A 19313-nucleotide genomic window follows, 5' to 3' on the forward strand; every position below is an offset into this window, starting at 1 on the left:
GACTGGCGACCAGGATAGAGCCAACAGCCATAACTGCACTGTAGGTTTAACATTTACATTAATTAGTACAAATACACCAACGATATACTACTTTAGGCTTATTTAACGCAATAGGCCTATGTTCCTGTTATACACTTAAGTACACTATAATTATTCCTATTATTCTTTACTTCTTTTTCAAATAAAACATTCTAATTATACTTGATCCAAATACCTGCATCCTTGCTATCGTTTCTTTATTGTGACGTAATTAGAACAGCGAACTTCGTCATAATCAAGCGATTATAATTTGCGCTTTTTGTCACTTGCTTATGGCAATAACTGCCTAACCACTACATGTTAGCACAAATCCTTTCACCAGTATATTTACTGACAACTACTCTTTGATTTAAAGCCAAGTTGTCTTTGGACTTGTCCCTTACTTTCGTGGATAAAAGGTCTTCGACGTTGTTTCAGCGCTTTTCGAAAATTGGAAACAGTCCAAACATAAATCTTTAAATTTAATCCAAACAAACGCCATTAGGAGGCGACTCTAAGTGTATTATATAATTATAAAGGAAAGTTAGTAAAACGTTTACCGCAAAAATACGAGATGAACATATTAATTCCATCAAAGAAATAAGAACTTTCTTGGAACAAAATCATAAACAAATTGCACACATTTTGAAATTAAAACCAATTGGAATTCATATTGCATGCATGCATTTATTCAATTGCGACTCGAGTGAAGTACAGGATAATTAAACAAAGTGCAAAGAACTGAAAACCGATCAAAGTTACCTTGATGGGTCAGCTTTGTTCATTGGTGACATTGTTTATTGCAAAAGCAGGGGGATGTAAATAATTAATTTGTCTTAATTTTTATGTTTTAAAAACTTCAACTTAAAATATTATGTTTGCATATTTTCTTGTGGAACTAAACATAAAAAAGTTCAGCTTGTGCCTGCATAAAAACGTTTAATTATATGGAAGAAATTCAGTTAACTAGAATTAGAATTAATTAGTTAATAAGAATTAGTTATTAGAAGATAAAAATAGAATAAAATGTTTTGAAATTTAGTTCATAAAGATTTGTTATTTTAAAATGTGTGTCCCTATTTGTGTTAAATAGTCATTAGTTGTTACGGTTACAAATTATACGAAAGAAATTATTATTAATGTGATTTGACTTGATGGTTTATTTGGCTTTTACAAACTTTGTATCAAATGTCTGTTTTCTGAGCACAGCTTATGGTAAGTGCTGTTTTTGTTTGTGGTTTATTTGAACACTATTTATATATTACAAGAATGTATGTCGTATGTCCATTTGAAATTCTTGAAAGTTACATTGAAACTAGTTGCATTTAAACATGTTTTGAAAACTTTAGCAAAACAAGTGTGAGCTAGGGTTAGGATCCCAGGAAATCCCAGGCTTTTAACCCTTTTTCTAGTCCTGATCTTGGGATTAATTTTATCAAAATCCCTGGATTTAAAGAATGTAGCCATGAACGTCGAACCGGTGCGATTTCACATAAATTTGTGCATTTTGTATTTTAAAGCAGGTTTACAATACAAGGCAGCTGCCCTGGGCATAATTGGGTGTCAGTGTCATAATGACATAATATCAAGTATTGAATACTCACTATTATGCAATAATTCATTGAAAATTACAACATGTGTTATGTACAGTATCTGTGCAATGTTCCTTGGTTATCACCGCCTTAATGATTGCAGTCTTAATACGCTCCTGTTTATGCGTCAATATTGTAAGAAATAAATGTGATTACTGCAGCTTAGTGTGTACTTTTTCCAATTTTATTAATCCCGAAAAATCCTCGGATTGTTGAAATCCCAAGATTTCTAATTTGGTGCCGAAATCCCAACCCTAGTATGAGCTTAATGGCTATTCAAGAGCAATGGTAAGCCATTGAAGTATAAAATGGGTTGGTTTTTCACATTTAAGTAAATCTTGAAAGGACAAACGTAAGTTATTTTGAGACAGAATTTCTGACGTCATAAACGTTAATAACAATTAAAAATATGTTTTAATAACAACGATAAAAATACTGCACATTTTAAAATCCATATTTTAAGAGTTATTAAACTGGGACCAGCTAACATTAGACAGTGACAGGATTTATTGCAAAAACAAAATGATAATGTCAACTTAAACAAGGTTACTTGTCTACATAAATATTCCATGTAGATTATTGTTTTTGTACACTCAGTCAATAACTATCGTCAGAATAAACATGGGAAACTCTCCAACTACAAAACAGTGAGTGCCCAAAACCTTGTAGAATAGATCAATGTTGTCCCGTTCGTAGCTCCTCTTTGCTACGGATGGTTTTTGTTACACATGCATGAATATTTGGTTAATAATTTACTTATCTGCACAGCTAATAAATAGGCTTCATGAGTCTTTGTAATTAGGGTCAAGTGTGTGGTGCATTATTGAACATAATGGCTACTCCCAATGCGATGGACATTAAAGTGCAAGAATACGGGACATTAAAGGTAGAAAAATGTAAAGTATTGTGAACATCACAATATTTTTTGTTTTTGGTCAAGAGCAGTATATAAACCTATAATATATCTGGTTCTTCTCTAATATGGCCATAATTTTTTGTTTATTATGATACATATATTCCATTAAAATTTTTTTTCTGTTGCAGGTTCCATATGAAATTCTCAATAAACGTTTCCGTTCTGCACAGAAAACCATCGATAGAGAGATCCATGGACTAACTAGTGCTTGGAATGAACTCGAAAAATGTGTGGAATCTGGAAATGCAACGAATGGTTCGGTTGTTCAAATGCTTGATGGGGTCGTAGAGAAATTGCAAACTGTTAAAAGAAAGTTATGTTGACCTTATCTTGTTATTGATATGATGACTATACAATAAAAAAATTATATCAATACCACATCATACCAGGTCTTTTGTTTTTAATTTTCATTGTCGAGGGAAAAATTTTATCACATCTTTACCGTGTACATATATATTATTTATCAGTACTCCTGTATTTTCTGCAGGCAGCTGATGCCGTTGAATTAGAGGAATCAAGTGCAAAGTTATGTAAGAGAAGGGTTGAACACCTCAAGGTAGATTTTTTTAATAATTTTGCAATAGAGATGCAAGCATAAACGCCATAGTATGAGTGACCTTTGATTGTCTGTTAAAATTCTTCTCAGGAGCATGCAAGTCCTATACCAGCTGTTGTTACCCAGTGGAAAAAGACTAGGTTTAATAGAATGATAGTGGACCACTTGCTGCGATGTGGATTTTACGATAGCGCTCTGAAGTTAGCAGTTGAAACAGACATATCTGTGAGTTTTGTAACATCATCTGAAACCTCTTCATTATGTGCAAAATGTTTGAATCACTCAAACAACTTGAGAATTGTTACTCACATGTTGCACATTCAGAAACTTTAATTTAGTTCATAGATAACTATCTGTATAACTAGTTCAATGTGTTTATGTACTCTTCTTTTCATCCACAGGATTTGGTGAACACTGACGTCTTCATTACGGCCTGGGAGGTGGAGCAATCCATTGATCGTCACGAAATTGAACTCTGTCTTGCATGGTGTCATGACAATCGCTCCCGATTGCGAAAATTGAAGTCTACGTTGGAGTTTAGTTTGCACATGCAGCAATTTATTGAACTTGTTCGAGTTAATCGCAGAATTGAAGCCGTGGCGTAAGTATAAATGTTATTAGTATGCCAGACTTACATGCATTTATTGCATCTTGCTGTGTATGATGTATACATTGTATAGTGTGTTGATGATGATGTATCTTTATCTGCTGTATGTATTTTTTGGAAGATGCTATGTTCTTTTCCTTGCAGACATGCCCGCAAGTTTTTAAGTTCTGCTGAAGGATCTCAAATGGATGAAGTGAAGCAGGTAAGGTAGCTATCAGACTAAGATTATTCACAGTGGTTCATTTGTGAACATTTTTTTCAGGTTATGGGTTTGCTAGCCTTTCCTCAGGATACCCACGTATCACCTTACAGGACACTTTTTTCAGCAGGAAGATGGCAACATATAAAGGAACAATTTCGTTATGAAAATTATAGACTTCATCAGCTTGGCGATGTCTCTGTTTTCAAGGTTACCCTTCAAGCTGGATTGGCTGGATTAAAAACGCAGTATCCTTTACAAAAGCATTGATTGATTTTTTGTTGTGCATGCTGGAGTGCGATTAAGTGTTTATACCTTTAAAATAGGTGTACACCACTTGGTATTTATAATTGCAATTTTATGTTACTTTGTATATCATTCACTAACTCTTTGGTCTGTTCTGTAAATATCAAATTTTCACATACTGAACGAAAGGTTGTGTATTATACCAGTGAAGTTTTCTTAACAAGTTAACCAACCACCAGCCAATGTTACAATGCAACTTCTAAGTCTACCGACTGCCCTGTATGTTCTCCATTGTTTAATGAGCTCGCAAGACCGTTGCCGTTTGCTCATTGCGCTCAGTCACGGCTGATATGTTCCATCACAGGCAAGCTGATGAATGAACACAATCACCCCATGATGCTGCCTAATGGATATGTTTATGGTGAAAAGGTGTGTATGTATTATTTGAATATGAAATCAGTATGAAGCTAAATTGGTGTTTTGGTGCTTGAGTCTGAATAATTAAGATATTAATCATATTTGTTATTAAGAAGTCTCTATTTCTACCTGTTGAAGAATAGTGTGATTTAGCATTTTTAAATTTAATGCAGGTTTTGAAACATGTTTCACTGTGAATAGCTAATGCAAAGTGTAGCCCTGAGCATTTTAATGAATCTGTGTCTTTGTCATTATAAACATAGTGAGAAACCACTACAAAATAATAGTTGAAAAACACCATAAATCTGTTGGTAGGTGTTTGGAGTATAAAATTATGCTGTAACCTGTTTTATGTGGGCAATATTGGTACTGTGACATTATATAGTAGTAGGCTTGCCATTTTTTAGAAATGCAAATCCGGGACGCATATTGAACACTGCAAATGAACTTAATGTAGGCCTAATACAAAATAATTTAATGCAACTAATTAATTAATATGGGCAAATTACCAATATATGTAGGCATTTTGCCACAATTCGTTCCTCTCACTTGCAGACATGTATTTCTTTACCAAAACGTGCTCATCAAAAAGGAAATCGATGTTAATCATTTGCTTCTGAAACATTTTGTTGATATTTTCCGCAAACTCGCGTACAAGTGGCCAGGATAAGTCTTCAATCAAGTTCATCCAAAAATGAGATATCACATCTTCATAGGCATCGCTATAACCATTCAGATAGGATTCACATTTCTCGTAAAAATCTCGAACTTCTGTAAGAAACACACTTGCATCTATTTCTCCTTCTTTCCGAAGCATTTTTTCAAATTTTTTTTTGCCAATCTCAAATTGAAAATTCCGGGACAAACTGGTTAACCGGGCGGGACGACGGGACCAGGCCTTAAAATCGGGACTGTCCCGGCTAAACCGGGGCGTATGGCAAGCCTATATAGTAGACTTAGCAGCATAAAAATATAACTCACGGGAGTGCAGAAAGCATTAGCAAATATATACCTAGTGAACTTACAAAGTCTGTAAAGGCAAATTGTTCTTGTTTTTCAGGGTTTGGCTCAAATTGCTTGCAATGGAAGAGTCATTTGTCCAAAAACAAAGCAAGAGTTTGACCTGAATCATGCAGAAAAATTATTTGTAATGTAACCTGCATTGCACTACATGTATATATGCAGTTAAGTTTATTACCCTTCTAAGGTTAAAATAGTAAAGATTGTAGTGAGATGTGAGATCTGAAATGAAATTCTTGTGTCCGGAAACTCAGCCATGGTGTTATTAGACTACCTACTGCTTTTACGTTTCCTGCAGCCACTTCACTACATTCTATACACCACCAACACAGTTTGTTACTGATGCTTGAAGCATGTTTACAGTACATTATATACATTAATACGTCACAAGTGTTTCATTGGTTGCTAGTATATTAGTACTCATAGTGCTTGTTATGACTCATTTACAGAGATATTTGCCACTTGGTGTTTAACCATGACTTGTTTGTGGTATTTCATTTGCATGTTATTAAAAAGCAGCTGTTGTGTTGTGATATAACTTATGTTACTGTAGCAACGTTTTTACTTTTGCTTCAAAGTTTAAAATATTATGTATGTTCCATAGACGTTTTTGGTTTATTTCCGAAGTAACAATTGCTGCATTGATACTCTAGTTCTGCTGTATTTTTGAAGTTTTTCATGTTTGGTATAGTTCATACAATGTGATTTATTGTAAATATAAGCAGATTGGTTTGTCACTGCCCAATGCGTAATGTCTTCTTTAACGTTGCCTCAAAACTTAATTTGTGAAAAACTACAGTTCTCCGTTGTATTTGACACTTAGTAACCACAGCTTCGATTGGCTGCATTGCAATATGGCTGTCAAAAGTAGTTTACTGTTAAATTACCTTTTCGTTTAAACTTCTGACCACAGAAATAGGAGCCATAGCTTTGCAAACAAATTTGTTCTTGTTTTAATTCTGCTAACAAAGAGAATAATTACTGTTCATGATTTTAATCATTTAGTGCTTGGCTTTTTCATGAACTTTCTGGCATTGTAGGCCTGGCTGTTTGAGGCGAAAGACTACTTGCTTGCATCAAGAAGGTGAGGTGACATGTATGCTCAAGAGAAATGATACACGTTTGACATAATCAGCCACCTGATACCTTCCTTGTGTGTAAATCAAACCGGGTCATTAATTTGTTGTAGTTTTGAAAGTTAAATAGGTTTTCATTGGACTTGTAATTGAAAACAACTTCTTCAAACTGGGTAATTTGGGTTTCTCTATGCATTTTATTTGAGTGTTTATTAGGTGCATTGCGCTATTAAACGTTTTTCTTACCTAAATGAGTCATATATTTAGTGATTGAAGCTTGTACAGTAGTTCTGTTGAAGCAAAGAAATTGGAGAAGCATGTAATGAAATCTTCTTTTGGTGATAGCAATAACCCGTTGAGTTTCTTCCGATGCTTGTTTATTTAACGCACGCAATTGTTAGCACACATTGCAGAAGAAATCTCTATAGATCGACAGCTGAAAGCATGACCACACACAATCAATTTAGAACATTTCTAAACGCAAAAGCCTGATAATGTTGATATACACACGCTGCTGGCAGTAATAAAAGTCAAATATCACTTAAGTCCCCTTTTTGATGGCTCAGTTGCAGTGGGTGGAGGTGGGGGGCCCTTTCGATGTAAACTTTCTATGTAGGTTGTAAGTAAGTCCTCTCGTTCACTGGCAACGCAGTCTAAAATGAGGTAGCGTTTGTCGTTTTCAAGAACAGCCACGATCTCCTTCTTGTGCTGTGGGTTAGACTTGAGCAGATTTTTTGTTCTGTAACATACAAGCAGATATTCTGTTAACCATCGTCTGACTTATTGCAAAAAAGCAGCATGTCTTACTTTGCCATTTAGAGACAACTTACTTGTGAGATATGAGCTTACACTCTTGAAGCAAATTGCGGAATTCATTTTTGGCCTCAACGAACTTCTCTTTGATGAAGTCATCAAACTCATGTTCCCGTTTCTAAATGAATATGGTTGTTTTGCAACAGCGTTTGTACTGATTTAGAAATGCTCATACAGTAAGAATTTATAAAGTTTATGACAACCCATCCAATTAACTCTTGCTACTACCTAGCCCAAAACTATAAAATAGTATCATTTGAATGAACTAACTCTATCACTGGAAGAGAATTTGGTGTATCTCGGATCATGTTTGATCTGTTTCTTTGCCTCCTTCCATCTTGTTGTGAGTGTGATTGATGGAGTGTCTTCCAGAAGTTGTTTGAAGCTGCTGCGTTTCTTCTTCTTCAATGATTCAATATGGCTCAAAAAGTACCTTAGTAGCAAAGTAATGCATATTATACAATAAACGGTATTTAATAATAATTAATTACATATATTGTCACTTACACACTATGTCATTTACACATACACACAATCATACTTATTATAACAGATTATTACACATAGAAGCAACAGCAATCAAAAAACTACAAGTAGTATGGATGTTGGTATCCGGTTTTTGCCTTACCTTTCCTTGTCATCTCTTGTAAGGAGAGAAGCCAAATCCCATCTATTGTCCTTCTTCAACAGACGTCTAGTATCTGACCACGAATTATCAGTAATTCGAACCTAATATGTCAAAAAATTGGTACAGTGTGGTGATGTCAATGTTACGTTATACAACAGGAAAACAAGTGGCAACAAACAGTTCTTATACCATAACACTGGAGGAAAAACTCACCATGTCTGCAAGTAATGCTTTGAAATGTTGCACTGCTTCATCTAAACGATGTTTCTGTCGCTCTGAGTCAATTTCACGACTTCTTAAAGCTTTCTCCCTATCAACTTGCTCCTGACGAGCTTTCATGCTTTCTTTGGCACGACGCTTTCGCTCAGCATCATCATTTTCTGATTTCTGCAAATTGCACACGAGGCAAACTTACCCAAACTTCTATTACAGCATTTTTTCTTATTTCTACGAAGTTTCGTTCAAACTTCTTTATCAATACATTGGCAATTGCGTAAAGACAAACCTTTGACGTTTTTGAAGTTATGTACTCATTGAACCATTGCTCACGTTGATATGAAGACTCTACTGTCAAGTAACGACTGTCGTCACCCATTTTGTCTTTAGCTCTTGACCATCTTGGATATTTTTCGATCTTTCTTTCCTCCATCATCGTGAAGAAGTTAGATTTAATCTGTGTACAACAAAATAGAAAAGCCTTAAACAGCTAGTAACAAAAAATATAAATTAATTACAAATTTATGTTTTTTGAGCTCCGTAGTCTTCCAGACAAGTTTGCTTCTCAAGTTTTCAAAATTCTTCTCAGTTTTAGACTAAGTTGCCTTATTGGGAAAGAAGAAAATAGCTACTGCTCCACATGACACTCAAAAAATGAGCTTCTTCTTATGAAGTATTCACACAAAAATTTACAATCTATCTACAAATGAACTGGGACTGATTTTAAGTCACTTTACCACAAAATTTCAGGTAATTTGAGCATCGTCTTACGAACGTTTTTTCATTGTTAGTTAGAGAACTCTTCGATGTGTCCAATATAACATTACTAATTCTACCTCTAATTTATTCGGATCTATCACTTTGCACTTTGACAAGTCCGAACAGCCAAGCACGGCAATTAGTGAACTTCCGATGAGCTAAAAACTTCAGATAAGAAACAAGGATAATTACGCACATTTTCTGAAAAGATTACCAGAGTTTAGGACTAACTTTGTTAGACAATATCAAGTTAGTGCAGATATAATGACTAGGCATAGTAATATCTTGTTTATAAGAGGGCAGTTCAGATGCTAGCATTGCATTTGCAATTGGCTGCATTTCGAAAAATTGGTGATGTAAGGCAGCTTTGTTATTTGCAAAAGATACTTTCTACTGATTTTGTTGTTTAATGTTGATTTTTAACCTTAAATGTTCAGAGTTATGCAACAAAACTGCCTTAAGTCAACCATAGCAAGGCCCCACCACCCGTGTAGTTTGGAACGAACCCCTCCCCCATACTTTCTCGGCTTTGTTTCGGATTTCATCTTCTTTCTTCTTCCTGGATTCATTAAGGAATTCGTTGAACAGTGATTCGCGTTCCTTCATCTTATCAACTGCACGAAAACGAGCATCTCTGGAATAACGAGCAGCAAACTCGCTGAATCCCATTCTGGAATACACAAGGTTGTGATTTTAACGAAAAAAGAACCCAATAACAGAAAGTTAGTAAGTTGGTCATTATGTACCATTGAATGATAAAACAAGTGTGCTAAGTGTGCTTTTCAATACATTACTAGTACCGCAACATTAAAACTTCAACATATACCAAGTGAAATAGAGGATTAATCAAAAGCATTTATACCCAGTGACCTAGCCAAGTATACTTTGGAAAATATGTGGAGTATAATTAATATGAACAAGTCAGCTGGACTATGAAATATTGACATACTTTCCAGATGAATTAACTTCTCCTAACAAAGACTTAAACTCCTCTCTGGCTTTCAAAAGAAGAGCTTTTTTCTCTTTTCTCTCTTCTTCAGCTCGGGTTTTAACAAATTCATCAAAAACCTATTAGCAATAAGCAGCACTATGAATTATGTATGTGTTCCAAAGCAATACCAAGGTAATAAAAAATGTTGTATGGCATGTATTTGTGATAATAATTGTGATCAAACCTGTACTCATAAACTTAATTCACACAATTACCTGTTTCCTGTAAAAATATTTTTTACCTGCTTCCTTTCTTTTGCTGACAGTAGAGTATATCTTGAATCAAAGACAATCTTAGGAATTTCCTTTTCCCAGGTAGAAAAGGCAGATACCTGCAGAAAAGAGTATAAAAACCTTAAAAAAACACCAAATTTAAGAAAAATACCAACAGCATACCACACATGTACAGTAGCACATTTAATATCAACACAATTAGCATTTCATTATGAGTAGTACCTGTCTTTCTAGCAACATTTCACGAAACTGCTGCATTCTAGTCTCAAGGGGGACGAGAGAACGTTCTCGTTCCGCTTTCTTTTCCATTTCTTGTTCCTTCTTCAGTGCAATATCCCTGCAGTAACAAATAAAATATAAAATACTACAGGGTATTACACAAACAAAAGTCATGCGGAGCTCAAATGGCAAATCTTGGTAAAACAACATGGTGGGCTTACTTTTTCTTCTTTTTCTTGGTTGGTTGGTCGTTATTTGCATCTGTTTCCGTGCTTTCTTCCATTTTAACTTCTACACAAAACATAAATGGTTTATTTCAAGGTAGAAAAACTGTTTTGAAAATTTCACATGAAATTAAATCTTTTTATCCAAACCTGCTTCTCTTTTTCTTTTATGAGGAGGATCAGCGAGGATTTGATCAACATCTATGCGATCTCTCAACTCCTCTGGACGCTCCCACATAGAAAGACGAGTGGTTGGGTTGAAGAAGAAGACCTTCTCATCTCCAGTCCATACAACACACCTGGGTTAAGAAGAAATCAATCCAACTTACATGCAACAAGCAAATATAATAGAAGACTTATAGTTTTATACCAAAGAGAAGAAACCACCGTATGTTAGATTGATGGAATCAAGAACTACTTTATTAGAGAGAAGTTAAACATGATTAACCATGTCTTGATTGTAAAGATTTAATGTCCTATGCAAATGAAAGAAGCCAAAAGAATATGCAATAAACCACGCCATCTGAACACATTCCATGTACTGCAAGAAATTCATTTACAAGCACGAAAGTATAACCAGAAAAAGTTTTTTTGGTATCGATACAGCAAAAAAGAAACAACCCTATCAATTTTAATAAGTATCAAATTGGTTGGTATTGTATGTTTCAAGAAATTTCATATCATACCAAGGTGTTCCAGAAACCGGTTTCGTTGCAACAGGTCTTTGCTGTTGCTTTGCTTTCTCCTCCTCAGTTAATTCTGCAGGTTTGATAGGTTCTGCTGAAGTTTTTTGAACAAACTCCACTTTCTTCTGTTGAAATGGAGGGCAATAGAAACAACAACGTTAGAAATAAGTCAATCGTTGCATGAAGAAAATTACAGCAATAATTTACATACTTATATCATATTATTATCATACAGCATTGGTTTTCCTACCTCGTGTTTTATGGAACCAAGTTCCTTGTTTTCTTGTTGATGGATGTCAGGTCTCGATCCTGTGTTTTGTACTGCTACGTGTAAAAATGTACAAACATTTTCATAATTCTCATTTACCTTATACCACTGAAACTTAAACCCCATTAAAAATAAACAAACTAAGTGAGACCATAAAAATACAAAACTATGTATGACTGCATTCCATTTTCAGCCAATCAGTCTACACACATTTGTTCTTACCAGTCCAAAAAGTGAATTTTTAACTTTCTGCACAAGAGACAAACATTAAACCAACCAAGTTTCTTTTCATGTTCTTCTAGTTCTTTTGGTTTATCCCATCGAGACTGCATAGTTCTGACGTTGAAATAGTATGTACGACCATCTGGTGTTTTGTGCTCCCTCCATTCAAATGCAAGAGCCATCATTGGTGGACCACCCGGCATCATGGGGCCTGGTATCATCCCGGGAGGCATCCCCATGCCAGGTGCCATTCCTGTGCCATGTACAAAAATTTTAAGGCCATCTCAATCATGCCTGTCTTCAACTTTGCGAACAGACCCAAGTAGGTTGCTAGTTGCTACTTCATTCTTTTTTGTTTCACACAGTTTTAGCCTATTTAAGGAATGCTTTTAATACATTGTGGGAACACGTTTGGTGTGACAAAGGTATTAAGAAGTTTACGTCCACATTCAAACACCACAATAATTCCACTATGCAAGAGATAGCATAAAAAAAATCAGAAACTCGACAATAAGTAGATAGTTTACATTAGTTTTGAGAAGTCGGAGTCGGTTTGTGCGTAATATTACTCTAAGCAGAAATGAAGAAACGTCTAATTATGATATGGAGCCTTCAAGAAGTGAATATCCCATTACCTGGCATCATTGGTCTCATCGGCATTCCGATCATCATTGGCATCATACCCCGGGTCATAGCCATGCCACCTGGACCTGGGCCACCTGTCATTGTTTTGAGAATAAAAGTGTAAAAATAATACACAGGAAAAGTTTGTCAACTCAAATTCACTATACATTTATATAAAACATAGTATATAGGACGGGGAAGTGTAACACAAGAAACATGATTGATTGTTTGTGTTGTCATTTTATATATGGCGCATCAAACCTGGGCCAGGCATCATTAGCGGAGGCATATTCATCACTTCGTTAGTGCCTGCAGATGAAGTGGGACCTTGGTTGGTTAATGGAGGAGTCATGGGAGCGTTAGAATCATCACCTGCAGCTGAATTCACTTGATTTTGGTTTTCATTTTCACCTTCAAAAGAGGTCCACGTTACAAAGCATATACATACAGTGCATGTTACAGTGTTTGAAGCAAGCATCAAGGCATATACTTTGGTCTTTTGAATTGCTGTCAGCATCTGTATTCACGTCCATTTGTTGATCATTAGAAGTTTCTTCGGTCATGCTGTCACTACTCTTTATTCCTTCTCCTTGGCTTGATTCTAAAGGAGAATCTTTTGTTTCAGTTTGGCATAGTGTTAAGATGGACCAAAAACAATGATAACAGGGAAGTGCATGAGACCTGTACTTCCAACACTGGGTTGCTGTGAGTTATTTTTGTTCGTCTGTTCATTGCTTGCAACATTCGTCTGCGAATTGGAAAAAGGTCCACCAATAGCAAGTGCATGTGCCTACAAAATAAAGAACTTGCTTTGTTTAGGCTAACAACAGCAGTTATAGGCTATATACAGTCTAAAGAGAACACATACGAAAAACTTATCAGTAGTAGTTGTGCAACAACTACAATACGACAGTGGTTGAACAATGTGATTTGGCAGGTTTGCAACATACTTCATTTTGCTGGATAACTTGTATGTTTGGCCCTGCAGGTCTTTTCCAAACAGACTGTCGAGTTTTTGCATTGTAGAAGTAAACCTTGCCATCATTAGAGAGAGTCTCAACCCAAATTTCTTTATTTGCATCAATATTTGGCCAGTTTTGTGGTGGCATCATTCCATCTTGGGGTGCACCAGGCATATTTGGACCCGGTCCCATGAAGTTCCTTTGATTGACTGGTGGCATATTCTAAAATTAATAAAAAAAACAGCAAGACAATGAAACAACACAATTAACTGAAAATTGCATATTTGTGTTTCATGTAGACTACCATAATCATAAGATATCAGTCTAAACATCCATGCTAGTGGTTCTTTTAGATGTAAATATAGAGCTTTAGCTACACAGTTGACTCTGCTTATTATGACCATTTTGGGACAAGAGTAGTTTGTTCATAATATCCAAATGACCACAATAACCGAAACTGCTATAGTACCGTTTAACCAAACTAAGACGGATACAGTTAGGCACAAAATGATAAAAAACACTGAGTTTATCATTTACTTCATTAACATTTAAGTTAATATCAAACAGCTACAGCAAAGTTAATGTCAGTATGTGAGCAGAGATTACACGTAGCACAATTGTCACTGTCATGTAAGCTAATTGAAACAAAAAAATTGAGAAAGATTTGAAAAAGATAGAAACAGTGGTCATAATATTCAAAGGTTGGTCACAGTAAACAGAAAATATATAGTAATATGAAGCGAGTACTTATATTATCCGCAGTCATATTAACGAGTTTCTACTGTATATGTAAAATTCAGTTGTACCAACATACCTGCTAGCCATACCATATCAAATGTTCATCATATTCATAATAACAATATATTACTTACGCCCATTCCTGGCCCACTCATGTCTGGTCCCATGATCCTGGGTGGTCCTTGGTTCATTTGAGGACCAAAATTTCCATCAAAAGGACCATGAAAAGGCGGTCGTCCTTGCGGTCCCATACCTGGTGGACCTTGATTTGGACCCATAGGCATAAATCCTCCAGGACCAGGACCTCTAAATCCCCCTCCAAATCTCGGACTGGGTCCTGGTACACTTCCCCTAGGTCCACCCATGTTTGCAGGGGAATGCATTTGTGTGTTCATTGCGCAAAAATAGGTTTTTTATGTAAAAAGTTATTCTAAAGCACCCAGTAATACAACAAGATTCCTTAATGAGAGAATAAGGTTAAAACAGAACAGTTAGGCTATAGTGGATTTCATTTTGGAAAACATGTAAGGCCTATGATAAACTCTAACAAACTGTACTGCATTCTTTGTCCTGTTTGGAAAATACCTTACCCTCATAATATTACTGGTTTGTGATAGTTAACATTTCTAATTTGAGTGGTAAGATTTTTTCTGTATACAAAAAGCCTTATAACAATGGAAGCTATCAGCCTACTTTATTTTTTTTAAACTGCAAGCATTATATGGTACAGAACTTTGACATAACTTCATTCAAGGGAGTATCATGGCAGTAGCACTGACTGTTGGCTTAGTGGTCAAGTCAAGGTCCAATTCTGGGCCTTCAAGTAAATCATAACAAGCTACATATTCATATCCTGCAATAGGGTAACTTTGTGCCGCCTGATATTTGAATTAGACCTAGGCTAAACCACTTGTTGATGTTTCGTTTGCCATTTTAATTTTTGTGGTTAATTACAGCTGCTAAAACAGCAAATATCTAGAGCAGGGGTCGGCAACCTTTTGCTAGTCACGGGCCAAATGTTGAGTGTACAACTCTTTGGCGGGCCGGAATTTTCATTAATACTATAATTCACACTCACTTCAGTATATTACGCTACATTGCTGCAATCTCAATCATACCCATCACAAAAAGAGCAAAATATATGTATTCACACTTTAACAACGCAGCATTAATGTGACACTTGATGCTGCTTGCTTTGTGAAAGTTTTTCAACATCTGATGACAAGTCAGACGAAGCAAGAACCAGAACATTTTCTAAATGGGCGTCAGAAATGCGTGATCTTAGCTTGCTTTTCGTGAATTTCATTGTTAAAAACATTTGTTCACATGTGTACGTGCTACCAAACATCGGTGCCATTTCTTTTGCATTGTTGGTCAAGCTGGGATAAAGACCACTTTCAAGAAGGTACTTTTTGTAAAAGTCAAGCAGCGATATGCCCTTTGTATGAAATTTTGCCTTCAATTCGTCACTGCATTGCATTTCAATAAGGTCCATTTGAAATTTTTCGGGAATGGTATTGGCGTCCACATCAAACGGAGTACTGAATAGCCTGAATTTAGTTTGTAGAGAACGAATGTCGCATCTCTCTTTGTATCTATAACGACTAGTCTAGTCTACTAGTGGTCTAGTCTAGTCTAGTCTCGTACTTAGTACGAGATACTAGTCTACCGCCTTTGCACCAGTTTTATGGCGTAACAATAGACTAGTACGACGTACTTATGGCGTAACAATACCACAATTTTTTCAAACAGTGCTAACACTGCAGTTTGAAACTCAATAAGAAACGGCGGGCCGTATTCTTGTGATAACTAATTAACATGTCTCGGGCCGTACGATTTCGCATGGCGGGCCGGATCCGGCCCGCGGGCCGTAGGTTGCCTAGCCTTGATCTAGAGGAAACATCCAACTTGCCTGGTAGTAACCTCTCTCAGACACAAAAAACAGATGTTATGTCTGAGAAAGGTCATTACATGGCAAGTTGACGTTTTTTCTAGATGTTTTACATCATACCGAAGAGTGAGAATGCAAGCATATTTTTATTCATATAAGAACATTTTTTTCGCAAAAAATGTACGAAGGATAGCCAGCAACACAAATCCAAGTCAAGCTATAGTCAGCAAACATAAAAGATTCAAACTATATTTTGTCTGAATTGCTGAAATGATGATTTCTAATAAATTTTACAAGCCAAATTTATACTTCATAATTAAGACTATGGTACCAGTACTCAGAAGAATTGACTGTTAGTAGGATTCCAATGCCCACATCAATTAATTTCATCATTTGGCTTCAAGGCCCCATACAACATAACGGTGTTTGTGGAAGTTAGCTAACATTGGCTCTTCAGTCATTGTCTCTATCAGACAAAAAACAGCAAAAGGTCTCTGTTTTGGAAGATTGCATATTCACTGCCAAAAAAACAGAGCCAAAAGGCTTTGCATATAGCCTACTAGACTGCAAAATGCGCCATTTTGCACCCAGTGTACCCTGATTTTTGCCATCTTACACACGGTTGTCTCGATTTTCGCTATCTTGCACCTTCGACATATCGTTGAAGAGTGCCATGCCTTCCAGTCCGGAAAATAGGCTGCCAGATTTTAAGGGACTTAAAAAAGTGGAGTCTCAGTCAACAACTGGAAAGTACAAGTATGGCAGTTTTCAACAAAATTTAGTAAGAATCGTGTGTGCAAAGACACAAATTTTGATGGCATACCATAAAGCCTTAACTCTTTGTTTATTTGGTATTCAAATTAGCTTTCAAACAACCAGTTTTTCCACAATGGCCTGGGTCTCATATTTTTGCACTCTTTCCTGACCTGCATGTAACCAGTCTGCAGAGTTGGGCAAGAGTGAACTCAAGTGTGATAATAAACATATTAAGTAGCGCACATCAGCTGCATTAATGAAAACAATTATATATGTGCGATTAGTTGGATATGGGCATTTAATCAATTGTGGACCATAGTAGAAAGTGTGGCAGCTGCACACCAGACATTCATCAATGAGCATGCAGAATTTCTACATATTCACACCAATTTATGAAAAAAGAAAAAAACATTCACTTAAATGCCAATTAATAATAAATAAACAAAGAATTAAACCTTCAGCACAACCATCACACCAATATTTGCGCCTTTGCATGCATGATTTCTCATAGGAAACTACCCTACTTTCCGAATGAGATTGTGGACACAGGCCTATAGCCTAGCAAGTTTTATACAACACGAACTGACAGAGACTTACTTGGTTGCTAAAGCATGAAAACAAACACCTATGGCACTCCTGGCAGCCCATGAGTACACATTTACAGTGCATTCTTATATCTTATGTGTATTCAAGGTCTTGTCAAAATATGCCAAGGAATCATGAGGAGTTATGAGGTAATAGAAAACATAACAATAGAATAGAATTTCAGACGAAATAAACAACTAATACTCGATACTGATAAAAGAGTGCAAAATTACAGTCAGAAACAATTAAGTTGCGGCGATCTCTGATTCTGAGATCACTTGTCTGCATCGATAAACTCCGCTTCACCTGACTTCCATGAAGCGAACGTGTCCTTCTCTGCCAGCAGCCAGCACTAATTGCAGATACAGTGAGATAAAACTTAAACTAAAACGTTTATTCGATCTCATGAAACATAAAACATTCTGTCATGGGGTGCAGCAAAAGCATTTATATAGGCCTAGCACGGCCAATGATAATTATATGTGGGAATGCGTGGAGAAGTCTGAAAAATTAAAGGGTTAATGTCATGGGTTATGACTGTGCGGCACTAAACGCGACAGATGATTATGATGATTGTTTGATTAACAAAACTATATTGTCGTTAACATAAAGTAAAAATTACAAAATATCGAGACAAAAATCATGGCAAGCATAAATTTTCATCTTACTAGGCTAGCCTAGCCTAGGCCTACAATTTTTCCTTCACTCTAGGCTATAGCATAGCGGTCTGCCGGTAGGCTATTCTCTTAAACACTTAAAACTTGCAAGTACGGCTCTTTTAAGGCAGATAGGCGATAACCTACCGGACAGAGCGGATGTCAATCGCCAGCGTTAAGCCGAGTCAAGTCAGCAAGTCGAAACGAGATTTCGGGGTTGGTGGCCGTGTTAAGTTGACGCTCTAAAAGTGTCTTAAAATCGTTTAATGTGATGCACATTTTTTCCCTTTGAGACCTTGCCACATTTTTTTGCCTTAATTGTGATACCATTTGTTTCTAATACGATCGACCATAATCATCAGCAAAATTTCTCGTCCTTCACCATTGTGGCGAAAGACTCAATGAATTGAAAGAAAACGAGCTCGAATCATTGCCGGGCAAAATTAATTTGCGGAATGTCAGATTGTTCGGAAGTCCGGAGTATCTTATTGATCAATTTTATGGATATTGATGTTGTGACCAACTTTGTGACTGCATTGACTGCACATCACATGCTACTAGAACAATAAGCTATTGGTAGAGACATAAACCTAGACAAAAGGCTTAACTTTTCATTTTAATGTTAGTAAATCATTTTCGAAGAATGTATTTGCTGTAACTTAAACTTAGATGTTTTTTTCTATCGTTCTGCATTTAAATTGGTTTGTTTATTTTCTAAATTTTGTAATGTCTAATTTTCAAAATTGCTACCAAATTTGGAGTAAGTTATTTATTTCTTAATTCTTTTTTTCAGATATTCTGTAAATTAGTATAGCTCACTTTTGCTACGATCTGTATACCGGTACCGGAAGTGGATCTTATACATATCTTAAACAAACTGCTGCCTTTAATGGTCAGGCAATTAAAGCACTAATTACGGGCATGTCTCGAAAACATTTGGGGACTTAACGAATGCTCACACTGGACGTCGCCTGCCTTTGAGATGTTCAATATTCCACGAGAGAAAAAAACGTTAATACAGTAACAACAAAGAACAATAGGCTATACCAGCCTATTAACCTACCTCTACCACTTCTGAACGATTGTACGCAAGCATGGTTGGTTGACTTAGTTGTCGTTACTAATGCAGCGATCTCTGGTTATGAGATCACGTGTCTGCGTCAATAAACTTCGCTAAAAGCCACACTAACTCCCT

At 36.1% G+C, this 19313-nt stretch overlaps 2 protein-coding genes across 4 annotated transcripts; one reads left to right on the forward strand and one right to left on the reverse strand.

Annotated features, from left to right (window-relative positions):
* The first annotated feature begins 603 nt into the window (after positions 1–603).
* LOC143458579 (E3 ubiquitin-protein transferase MAEA-like) lies at positions 604–6316 on the forward strand. 2 transcript variants are annotated; one of them, XM_076955362.1, is made up of 10 exons: positions 604–1233; positions 2413–2496; positions 2655–2844; positions 3018–3082; positions 3173–3307; positions 3484–3683; positions 3834–3891; positions 3952–4136; positions 4374–4563; positions 5612–6316. In XM_076955362.1, the coding sequence occupies exons 1-10, from the start codon at positions 1231–1233 to the stop codon at positions 5705–5707; spliced, it is 1206 nt and encodes a 401-aa protein (XP_076811477.1). In that variant the 5' UTR covers positions 604–1230; the 3' UTR covers positions 5708–6316. The 2 variants fall into 2 exon arrangements, with proteins under 2 accessions (XP_076811477.1, XP_076811478.1); XM_076955363.1 differs by lacking the exon at positions 604–1233 and adding an exon at positions 2239–2257.
* A 691-nt stretch (positions 6317–7007) lies between these two features.
* Positions 7008–15249, reverse strand: LOC143458578 (transcription elongation regulator 1-like). 2 transcript variants are annotated; one of them, XM_076955361.1, is made up of 21 exons: positions 14365–15249; positions 13481–13714; positions 13212–13320; positions 13021–13131; positions 12792–12941; positions 12542–12625; positions 11962–12159; positions 11667–11725; positions 11417–11541; positions 10881–11029; positions 10728–10797; positions 10510–10624; positions 10296–10385; positions 10013–10131; positions 9583–9733; positions 8594–8761; positions 8302–8475; positions 8089–8189; positions 7731–7893; positions 7478–7578; positions 7008–7386 (listed from the first exon to the last, which is right to left on the reverse strand). In XM_076955361.1, the coding sequence occupies exons 1-21, from the start codon at positions 14623–14625 to the stop codon at positions 7185–7187; spliced, it is 2934 nt and encodes a 977-aa protein (XP_076811476.1). In that variant the 5' UTR covers positions 14626–15249; the 3' UTR covers positions 7008–7184. The 2 variants fall into 2 exon arrangements, with proteins under 2 accessions (XP_076811476.1, XP_076811475.1); XM_076955360.1 differs by having other exon boundaries at positions 11667–11740; positions 14365–14820.
* Between the last annotated feature and the right edge of the window lie 4064 nt (positions 15250–19313).

Source organism: Clavelina lepadiformis, chromosome 5, assembly GCF_947623445.1.
Source record: "Clavelina lepadiformis chromosome 5, kaClaLepa1.1, whole genome shotgun sequence".
Taxonomy (NCBI): domain Eukaryota; kingdom Metazoa; phylum Chordata; class Ascidiacea; order Aplousobranchia; family Clavelinidae; genus Clavelina; species Clavelina lepadiformis.

Bases quoted from the DNA above. Each gene is read 5' to 3' on its own strand.
- LOC143458578 (XM_076955360.1), bottom strand. From the start codon at position 14,625: ATGAACACACAAATGCATTCCCCTGCAAACATGGGTGGACCTAGGGGA. The intron at 13,321-13,480 runs GTATGTTGCAAA...TTTATTTTGTAG, and splicing joins AAGTTATCCAGCAAAATGAA to GCACATGCACTTGCTATTGG. The intron at 10,132-10,295 runs GTAAAAAATATT...TATTGCTAATAG, and splicing joins CAGCAAAAGAAAGGAAGCAG to GTTTTTGATGAATTTGTTAA.
- LOC143458579 (XM_076955362.1), top strand. The intron at 3,684-3,833 runs GTAAGTATAAAT...TTTTCCTTGCAG, and splicing joins CGCAGAATTGAAGCCGTGGC to ACATGCCCGCAAGTTTTTAA. The intron at 4,564-5,611 runs GTGTGTATGTAT...CTTGTTTTTCAG, and splicing joins GATATGTTTATGGTGAAAAG to GGTTTGGCTCAAATTGCTTG.